General features: G+C 43.7%; 1 protein-coding gene across 1 annotated transcript; it reads left to right on the forward strand.

The window, feature by feature from the left end:
* The first annotated feature begins 6,034 nt into the window (after positions 1 to 6,034).
* Positions 6,035 to 8,923, forward strand: LOC146611612 (uncharacterized). Its single transcript, XM_085342733.1, has one exon. The coding sequence runs from the start codon at positions 6,332 to 6,334 to the stop codon at positions 8,537 to 8,539; it is 2,208 nt and encodes a 735-aa protein (XP_085198859.1). The 5' UTR covers positions 6,035 to 6,331; the 3' UTR covers positions 8,540 to 8,923.
* Positions 8,924 to 11,374: the final 2,451 nt, after the last annotated feature.

The following is an 11,374-nucleotide window of genomic DNA, read 5'->3' on the forward strand; positions in this document are numbered from 1 at the left end:
CAAAGGCCTGCAGACCAGACTTTATTTGTGCCTGTACCTTTGGGCAGAACTAAAGTAACCAGAACTTGAACCTGAAGGTTGTTACCTTCAGGTACAATTCATGAGTAATGGCAAAAATATTTTGTTGAAGCTTACTTCTTATGCCTAGCAGGCACTAAGAGGAAAAAGGAAGTCTCAAGTCATGATGTCAGGGTAGCAAATTCCTTAGAAATGTCAAAAATGTAAAAGTCATCTCATCCAGCAGAACCAGGAAGCCAAAATCTGAAGTTGTTTACTCATTATATTCATGTAAAAGAATAATTATATCACTAAAGCTAATAGATTTATACAGGCTACTGGGATACTTTGTCACTGAAGGTTTACTAGGACATTTGGAGACACTTATTTAACTGGCATTCTTAGCAGAAAAACAACTTTTGCGTATTTCTATTTTGAGAATCTGTGTGTCAACAAAACCTTACCCGTAAAAACTCAGTTCGTCCTTGAATTTCAAAGGCACGACTCTCTTAAGGCTCTAAAACCACACAGCTGCCAAATAGTGGAAGCTGACTGATGCTGGAGAGGTCTGATTTACACCAAAGTCAATAAAAAAAAAACTTAGACATTTAAGTTTTATTAACAGCAGTGGTGGATGGAAAAAACAGATTTGACATGCCTGGTGCCGCTGCGAGAGCGGAGCGTCTCCACATTGTCTTGTGTCTCGTCTCTCGCCCCTCGTCCCTGTCTGACTCTCTCTGACTACATCATATCTTGGCAGGCAGATAAAAAAAAAAGAAAGAAAACATCTGGAGGGTTTTTTTGGACATTGAATTATAACCACATGAGTGTAATTACTGCATTCGGGGGGGGAAAATTGCAGTCATTTCTAAAGTGAGCGCTTCAATCAATAAATCTAAGTAGAATGAGTGTCGGCTTTTAAAGACGCTAGATGTGGTGAAGTTATTTGTGTTTAAAAAGCAATTAAAACAGTAAAATGGAGTGCTTGTGGAGTGTGTGGTGTGTTACATTTCAAACACATTTAGTCATCCCGTCAGCGACTGTGACACCCGTCTGCATATCAAAGCAGGGAGACATTTATCAGTGTTGACTTTAAGCTGTGAGGGGGAAGAAAAGATAAATGACATGAAGTTTTTGATTTGGAGCTTTGATCTAATGAGGAAAATGTGAAACAGAAAGACTTGAATATTGCTTAAAAATATTGTTGCCGAACAAAAAAATGTTTAGGGTATTAAATTCTCAAGCTCTTCACGAAACTGGAACTTAAGACGCACTTTAACTCTTACCTCTGTCGTATACGTGCTATATATTCTGTATCACCTCATTTCTCAGACATTTTGGATGGTATGTGAAGAGTCTATTTTTTTGTGGTCAACTTCTTGGAAGTAAAAGAAATAGATCCAATTTTATAAGGGTTGAAACATTATGGTCAGATGAGTGGCTCGGCGCATCTTTAAAATGGCAAGGCTTGTGGGTTTCGTCTCAAGGTCAGCAGAACCAAGAGTGGCACAAGGATAAGCAAACTATAAATCAACAGGTCACTGGAAGTATGTTGGGGAAGAAAAAGTCTAGTAAGTGGCAGCTCCAACTTTCAGCTCCTTCAGATGTCCATGCCTTGGCGGTTCTGGTCTTGCTAATGCATGAATAAGCTAAAGACATTTAGACAGGATGTTATGAGTATTTGAAATTCTGTCCTTCCTGTTATTTTAAACAAAATTCATCAAAGATTTTAATTTTAAATAAAGCCCCACATACTTGAATATTATTTGGCTGTGGCTGAAATTGTACAAAATGACTATTTACGTGGTAATAACAGGCCAGACATAGGTCAACAGAAAGAATAGTTTCACCAAATACCCTCAAATTACAAGAACACTGGATCCTAAACTTCCCATGGACTGTTCTCTGCCTGGAAAACGTCTATCCCCTCACCCTTCCAATTTGTGACATGGTGATCCTGTTAAAATGACCAAATCCAAGGCAGGAATAGTCCTAATAATGTCCCCCATGACATCAACAGGGCTGTTTTCATGTGCATTTTCACAGACTGAATAATACTCACCATGACTAGTAAACCCATTTAGATCCTGTAAAAAAAGAGTATCCTTTGAAGGCAGATTTATAGCTCAGACCTTGAGATATAAAAGTTTTTATTCCTCTGTGGCATTAACATTACACTTCTTTTGCACCTCCTCCTAATTTCCATTTGATCTAATTATACTATAATGTCTGAACGCAAACCCTCGTGCAGTGGAGGACATCATTATTTGATCCCCTACTAAACTTTCTTTAGACGTTTGCTCACGTCTAAAGAAGTTAACAGTCCCTAATTTTTATGGCAGTTTCATAGCAGAGAGGCAGAATATCAACCAAAAATCAAGAAAAGGCAGATTGCATAAAAGTTAGAAATTCATTTGCATGATATTCAGTGAAATAAGCATTAGACTTGCGCTATCATCAGCAAGAAGCTTGGAAAGAAGGTGATGGCTCTTGGTGCTCTTGAAAAGCCTCAGCCTGGACCTCCATGCATGAGCTTGCCTCATGGGGTGAGAATGATCAAATGGATCAAAATCTTGCAGCATTCATAAGATCCCTCTGTTCAATAATGGACATACGCCAGTTTCAGTGAACATCTAAATGATTCAGAGAAGCTCTGTGAGAAAGTGCTCTCATCATTATGAAACCAAAATCGAGCTCTTTGGCATCAACTTGGCCTGCTGTGTTTGGAGGAAGAGAAATGCTGAGTATGACCATTCTTACACTCTAGCACAGAGGTGGTTCCATTTCTCTGCTAAGAGTATAGACTAAGGAGCTTGGAAAGAAACACCTTGGCTGATTGTGACCTACACCCATTTTCACACCTTGGCTCATGTGATTAGGTAGAGCAGACCTTCCCAAAGTGTGCCCCCCCCCCGCATGGGGCGCCTACACAAACGCAAAGCAGGAGATGAAGCATCGCTGAATATGTTTCCAAACCAAGTTCATTCTAAGCCAAAGACTAGAAAATATGGTGAAGCATATCTGCCCTTTGGTTTCACCTGCACAAGTGCCAAGGTAGGTCTCCCCTGCAGAATTGGTCTTTCTTTCGTCGGGAGCACGGGCTGGGCTCTCCAAATCACGGACAAACAGTATCCCACATTCTTGATTTTTAGTTCAAACACTTGTTGTAATGACTAACTACTCCTGACATTTTGGAGATGTTAGCTCTTTATACAGTAAAGTTACAGCGGGATACAAATAATATCAGGCTGATCCTGCCACGATTTGTTCCCCCTGTCTAAATCACGGACAAACAGTATCCCACAGTTGTTTATGTTTTTAAACCCATTTTGCACAGAGAGGCATGTTTTTTGAAAAATGTATTGATAGCAATGTTGAATATTATTACACAGGAAAAAAACAACTACATGTAAAATAATTACACCGTGACGCCTCTGCCTTTCTAAATGGAGGGACAGTAACTGCGTGTTTATATGTAAGTGTGTAAAACCTGCAGATAGTCAGATTAACAGTATTTTGTCTCTATCTGCCATTCTGCAATTCCTCTCTTGTAAGCAATAACGTGGCGCACAGCTGACATGAAAAATTAATTGTTTACTAAATGTTTGATGTGTGAAATAAACCGCAATTGAGCAAAATATGGGTGTGTGTGGTTGGAGGATGTGTTAGTGTGTGCGTGGGGGGGGGGGACATTTTTCTGTAAAACAAAGTGGGGCCCAGCGAAAAAAGTTTGGGAACCACTGTGCTAGACAGTGATCATGATTACCACCCGCGGGAGCACGCGCAGCTGCTTAAAGCTGTAGCGTTCAGATTACTTACAGCTACTTCCGTGCAACTGATATAAGATGCGGTGAGCTGAACACAGCTTCAACCGTCTGTTTGTTGAAAAATAGTAACGGAGCGCATTTTCTTGTTGGTAACTGTAACGGAGTTGTAACGATAGGCATAGTAATTAGTTAGATTACTCGTTATTGAAAAAAGTAACGCCATTAGTAACGCCGTTACTTGTAATGCCGTTATTCCCATCACTGGTAATAGTTTAACAACAAAAGTATAGATATCCCCCCTCCCAAAAAGACCATGTTTCCTTTTAGTTGAAAAACATTACACCCAGGTAACCTGCAGTGTTGAAAACATGTTTCGTACCCTACAATCAGTCCTACTCTGTAGTAAAATCAGCGACATTTGACCGTCCTGTTGCTCCCATTGAAATTTATACAGCCTATTTAAAATCAAAAACTTAAAAAATTTCTGTAACCTACTGTGTTACCACTTTCCTGTTTGAAATGGAATGAGAGAAGCTGGTCATTTTGTTATATGTGCCGATATTAAACCTAAGGTACTAACTAGCCAACTGACTTGATGCCCATTAACCTTATAACTCCTGTTGTGTGTGTGTGTGTGTGTGTGTGTGTGTGTGTGTGTGTGCTTGTGCTTGTTTGGTTTTGTGTACAGAGAGATAGCCAGGTTCATAATGGATATAAGGACGTTTTTTCTAAAAAGGAGCAACATTTAGGTAAAAGTGTAAGATCAAATGATCCATCAATAAAGGATCATGTTGGATCAGTGTTTCAATATTTATATCTTTTATTAGATGTACATGTGGTTTGGTTATTTGCCTTTCGGTTGAAAGTACACAGAGAGAGGACTTTATTAGTATCTTAATAGTTTTTTTTTTCATAATAATGTAATTTTTGCATCCAATTGAATACAATCTATTTGTGTATGATTGTCAGTCCAAAAAGGGAGAGAGGAAAGATGGGAACTGAAGAAAATATAATCTGGTCAAACATTATTCAGCTTTAAATATTGTTCAGCTTTAAAGTTACTGTGCAACTGTGTAATAAAAATGTGCTCACGACTTTGGCCTTGAGAGCGATAAGAAGCGATCGCCTCATCCTGCAGGTGCAAGATATCTGCAAGCGAAGAGACTAGAACACCCAAGGCCGATTTCCTTTTATGGAGTTGTTTTTCTGCTAATGCAGCACTTTCCTCACAACCCCCTCCTGTAAGTTTTAGAGAATATATACCCATCCTCACAGCAAATATTAGGAATCTCCTGATGTGAGCTGTGTTGAGAGGTTGTCTCTGTCTCAATAAAAGTTCACTGATTCCCCATCTGCCGCAGGTGTCCGGTTGTCTTCATTCTCCGCCAGCCTGGTTAAGTCAATTCCTCCTTAACATCTAAAAGAACCTATTTAATGAAGGATGACGGGTTCACTTTGTGTTTAATATTATTCTATTGCTGTTGTTGTTTTTTTTATATCCTTCAATTGGCGTCACGGAACAGGATCCGCTCCAGGTCAACTGGAACGGATGGGAGGACATCGGCCGTGGTCTGAGTGAACGGAGTTTGGACAAAAGCTGTGTGCACACAAAAACAAGGTAAGCAGACCTTTTATTTCTGCTATATTGAACATTATAAAAATACTTAGTGTCCAAACTCCTAGTAATTCATAACCAAAATTGTCTGGCTTACTTAAGGCTTGTTGAGAATCAGACAAGTGAATAAGAAATAAGTGAATAAGTGAATAAAGATAAGAGTGAACTGAGGTCTGACCACGGTTGCAGCCGACGGGTTGCTCTCCGGTGTCGGATAAATACCTCAGTGCAGGTCTGGGACCTTGAAAGGGTTTATTAGTAACGCCTTTCTAAACAAATTAAAAGGTTAAAGGCCTTGAGAATATTTTTTAGTAATATTCTCTAAACTACAGAAGGGTTAGGAAGGCCCAGAGGACTTTATTAGAAAAGATCCTCTAAAACTTAAAAAGGAGAAGTACTGGTTGGAGTCCAAAGGAGGGGTCCCTTTGATCAATAGGAGAAAACGGATCTCTTCTTAAAACCCCGATGATTTTAGTGTTTTAAATGTTTTGATGTTCTGTTTGATATTGGACACACATAAATACACGCTGAATGCTTGCTGTGGAACACTGGGCAGGACAGTTTGGTTCTCCGTTGTTCACAGATTACACAATTAAAGGAACTAGGTTCCTCTTTTGGTTAAAATAATACACCACACATAGAATTTTTTTTTTTTTACACATTTATTACATACATAAGGAGGGTAATGAGTGACTGCAGGTAATGTATGAAGTGTGAATGAGACGTGTGAACAAGGTGACAACCAACTAGCACCCCTATCAGGAAGCTCTAGGCAAGGTTACCCGCCAGACTCCGGTTTGGTAGAAGCTTGGTAACACCTGAAGGGATATTTCAGTGCTGACTCACCTTTAAAGCAGCGCCCCAGCTGTTAGTGCCTAACAGAGGCAGAAACCCAGCTGGCCCAAATTCTCCTTTAAAATCAATAAAAGAACACTCCTCCATTGACAGTAAAATGGATGGAGAATTAGATCGAGAAACTAATGATGATGGTTGGGGTCCCGGTGTTATTCTTAGCACATTGGGAGAACAATTAACATGTGTTGAGACAGTCATCAACTCCACACACCAGCCTAAAGAAGCAAAAAAGCAGAAAGAGTCATTGAGGAAAACAGCTGAAAGGTTAATGAAAGAAAAGGGAAAGGACGAGGGGAGTAGTGGTAACTGGGGAATAATTTGGCAGAATAAGGCTATGCAGGCAAAAGAGAAAGAGGAAGAAGCCAACTCAGCAGCAGCAGGTGCAGGTGTGATGAGCGGGGTGAGACACAGAAAGGAAGCAGATAAGCACGCAGGCCGCAAAGCTAAATTTAATCACTGGGTGTGTTTATGGGAAACTGCAAAACCACACATGAAGAAAAATAGGTCTCAGCCACCTCCCTATTCTGCCTCAACTCCTCCCTCAGCAGGCATATATCCGGTACTTAATATCTCTGGTGGAATAATGACTATTGGAGAAGAACCGCCCGTAGCTCCAACTCCCATAGATACCAAGCATTTTTGCCCAGGAAGCTCCTCTCTGTCGGCGACATCCTCAGCTAGTAGTAGAGCCCCCTCTTCTATGTCCCATTGTTTTGGAACCGGATCTGAGGGCCTAACTGACCCCTTTGCGAGCGCACCATTTGCGGTTCGAATGAACAGACAGGAACCCACTGAACAACAATTAACTGATCAAGAAGCAGCATTACGCAGCTGCTTAAATGAACATAGGTCAGTGGTCCAGGTGAATAATCGTGTTGCGTCAGCCCCTCTTTCCCGGTCCAACCCCTTTGCCAGCACTCCTGTCGCTGTTAAGGGAGATCTGACCGCTATTGCAAAAACTGAGCCTGGCACTTCACCAAATGTCACAGTTACCATGTCTTTGGTGGGCCGTCAGGATCCGGAAACACAGATGAGTTTAGCCCACGTTTTTGCTGACACTGCTACCCCACCAGGCGGGGAAGAAACTGAGGATACTGATGATGAACTCAGTGGCCTTAACAATACACCCCCCTCTACCCCTCCCAGTTTAGGATATCAGACTAGATCTAAGGGCCCTGTGCCTCGGCCTCCAGGCATATTTCCCCTGGTCCAGACTAAAGCGCAACGTACACCAGTGTATCAACCTTATTCATTCGGAGATGTCCAGGCCCTAGTGGACAAACTCCCTGACATAATGGAGGGAGGGAATGCCTGGTTGGCTGGTTTGGATAAATACACAGCTGGACAGGACCTCGCACTGGGAGATTTTAGAGCTATTATAACTAGGTGCACATCCCGATCTCAGGCAGCGGACCTGGAACAAAATGCGGGTACTACCATGCATGAGAACGAGGTGCCACTAATGCAGGCCTTGAGGTTTATTGGACCGGCCCTGCGCAAACAATTCCCACCCAAAAATCAAGGCACCTTACAGAAATTTAAATGGGAGGGAAAGCAAAATCCCACCCATTATCTAAATCAGGCTGTTGAAGACTGGGTGAACCATACAGGTCATCACCCCAGTAGGACTTGTTCACAGAGCATGTGGTTTAGAAGGGCGGTGCTGAGGGGCATTCCGGAGTCAGTAAGCCAGAAAATGGAGGATAATCCTGATTTGCAGGACTGTGACTTTGCAATCTGGAAGAAACATTTGATTTTTAATCTTAACAAAGTGCAGATTAAGTCTGATGATAAAGCGGAGAGCGTCGAAGATTTACAGTTGCAACTGTTGAAGGTTCAGCTGCAGAAAGCTAAAAACGACCTGGGTGGAAAAGGTGACAAGCCTAAAAAGCAGCTTGTGGCCGCTGCGGCTCCCCCTCCTGGTCCAGTTGCCCCTGATTTGTATCCGAACCCATGGCCAACTGATCCACAGCCCCCCCAGTATGGTGCTTATCACTCCCCGGCCCCTTATGGGCAGAGAGGTTCCCCATTTGGAGGAAACAGAGGTGGTTTCAGGGGAAGGGGTCAGATGGGAGGTGGTAGGGGAGGCCAGATGTATGTTTGTTTCCGGTGTGGACAACCTGGACACTGGGCTAAAGCGTGCCCTTTGAACCCGGCTGCTGGAAGAGGCAGGGGAGCCCGTGGTGGGCCCTATCAGCATCCTGGCCACAGAGGTGGACCTCGTGGTGCTTTAGTTGAAGTGCCCCCGGCCCCACAGATGCCTGTGATGGGGTGGGAGTACTACGAGGGTGGTCCCCAGCTATAGGACACCCCACAGACTGCCCAGGACGGTGAAGGGACAACGGCGGACCCTATGCTGTCCATAACTGTAGATAGAAGAAGAAGCAGCTTTTTAGTGGACACTGGAGCTACGTACTCCACCATTAAGGATGTTGCTCGTGAAAGACTTACTGACAGAGTGATTACAGTGGTGGGCATATCTGGGGAACCTAAAACTCTGCCTTACACCGTGCCCCTCCCCACAACGGTTGGAGATCAGACCTTGTTACACAGCTATGTTTGTTCAAAACAGGCGCCTGTGAATTTACTGGGAAGAGACTTGTTGATTAAATTAGGAGCCACAATACTCTGCTCTTCACAAGGCCTAACTGTGACTCTCCCTACTGGGGTTGTACTTCCCTGCTCTGATGGGCCAGAGGGAGGTGGTCAGTTTCTGCTGCAACCCTCCTCCTGTTTGGCGGACTCTGCTGACATCTACTGGGCATTATTGGAAGTTGAAACACCTGCTGAACCAGGAGTTTGGACTGCTTTTCAGCAATGGCGGCCGTGGCTCTCACTCCTACATCCTTATGTCCCTCCCCCTGACCCACCTCATGTTACACTGTTTTATGACAGGCATGACACCACCTGGTACCAGCACATGTTCCAAAAGCAGTGTGAGGGGCGGGCTTGGTCTCTGAACATGTCGTGCATTTTTGCGGCACCGGAGGGAGTGGCAGCAGCGGTTACTTTTACAACAGATCAATTACAGTGGTACATGATGTCTGATGAGGCAGCTCCCCATGTGTCACTGGCCTTACATCCTGGACACCAGGCTAGGGAGCTGGGTGGAATGGTTAAACGTTCCCTTGCGGCCACTGACTGGACACCTACAAAACTCCCACAGGTTTTGTTTTCTCCATCTACCAAGACATACCAAATTTTAAATGATTGCTTTAATTCCTCAACACTGCAACATAGAGTGGTCAGCGGGTCACATGGCAGAGAACACACAGACCACTGTGATGCTGCGCCTTTACTCGACTCTCTTCCAGATTGTTTGTGGTCCCATGGACCCACAGATGTAGGTTTAGTTGATGTGGAGCCAGTCTCTTTTCAACTGTCATCTGCTACCCCTTTGTGGCAGCCTCAGTACCCACACAGACCGGAGGCTGAGGCTGGGATTGCAGAAACAATTTCTGGTTTGGTCACTGCCGGTGTCTTGGAGCCCTCCTGCTCTAAGTGGAACACGCCCATCCTACCCGTTGAGAAAAAAGGCACGGGGAAGTTCAGAATGGCACATGATTTGAGAAGGATTAATGCCTTACTTGGCACTCCTACTTTGCCTGTGCCTAATCCTTATGTTGCCTTGACCAACCTCCCACCATCTCATGCCTGGTTCACCTGCATTGACTTGGCTAATGCCTTTTTCTGCCTCCCACTTCGTGAGTCACTGCGTGACATTTTCTCATTTACATTTAGAGGCCGACAATGGCGTTACACTCGCTTACCACAGGGATTTGCCCTCTCCCCAGGACTGTTTAATCAGTGTTTGAAAGAACTTTTACAAACCAGCCCACTACCATCTGACTGTATGTTAATACAATATGTGGATGACCTTTTGCTGTCTGCCCCCACGGCTGACATCTGTTTGGAGGCCACCAGAGTGGTACTTCACCACCTGGCCAACACAGGTTTTAAAGTGAGCAAAAACAAACTACAGATTGCAAGAAAACAGGTTTCTTTTCTAGGCCGCATGGTCTCACAGTCCGGTATTTCCTTGTCCCCAGAACACAGGAACTCCATTTTGCACCATCCAAAACCTTTAACTGTAAAAGACATGTTGTCATTTTTGGGCCTGACTGGTTACAGCAGGACCTATGTCCCAGACTATGTTGGCCTTACTTCCCCTTTGCGCGCTTTGGTAAATGAACAAGGCATGAGAAACCTCTCTGCTCCCCTCTCATGGACTACAGAAACAGAACAGGCGTTTATAAAGTTAAAACAACAGCTTTCTGTCGCCTCTGACCTTGCTGTGCCAGATTATGCTTTGCCTTTTCATCTTGATGTTTCTGGAACTGGAACCCATATCAATGGTATCCTGTTCCAGAAAAAAGGGGGAGAGAGAAAAGTGTTGACATATGTAAGCGTAATGCTTGACAACACTGAAAAACGCCACCCACCGTGCACACAACACGTTTCTGGACTTGCAAAAATCATTCAGAAAACAGCACACATAGTGATGAACCACCCACTAAAAATTTTGACATCACACAGTGTGGTGGCCTACGTCTCCTCACAGGCCTTCACACTCACTTCACTCAGGCAGAGACGCCTCAGTACCATTTTGGAAGCACCACACATCACCTACTCACATGAAGGCATAAACATGGCTGATCACATGGGATCAGGGGAACCACATATGTGTGAAGAGGTTGTGCAGGTACAGGAGAAAATCAGGCCAGATTTGCAGGCAGAACCTCTAATGGATGCAGAAAAAGATTGGTTCACAGATGGATGTTGTTTCAGAACTGAAAGTGGAATGTTGAAGGCTGCATGGGCAATAGTGGAACAGACAGACATGAGATGGAAAACAGTGAAAGCAGAGCAGTTGACAGGACAACAGTCTGCACAGAGAGCTGAACTGAGAGCGGTGATTGAAGCCTTAAGGATGGGAAAGGGACAGAAAGTGAATATATACAGTGATTCAGCTTATGCTGTGGGAGCAGTGCATGTGGAGCTCAAGCAGTGGCTAAGAGCTGGTTTTTTGACAGCCAGCGGAAAGCCTATTAAACATGAGATAGAAATGAGGGAATTAGCGGAAGCACTGTTGTTACCTGTTAAGGTGGCAGTGGTAAAATGCAAAGGACACAGTGCCGGA

Source organism: Diplotaxodon limnothrissa, linkage group LG19, assembly GCF_057381915.1.
Source record: "Diplotaxodon limnothrissa isolate DT_005_m linkage group LG19, D_limnothrissa_male_GT1.1, whole genome shotgun sequence".
NCBI classification, from domain to species: Eukaryota; Metazoa; Chordata; class Actinopteri; order Cichliformes; family Cichlidae; genus Diplotaxodon; species Diplotaxodon limnothrissa.

Coding starts and splice junctions, on each gene's coding strand:
- LOC146611612 (XM_085342733.1), top strand. CDS start 6,332: ATGGATGGAGAATTAGATCGAGAAACTAATGATGATGGTTGGGGTCCC.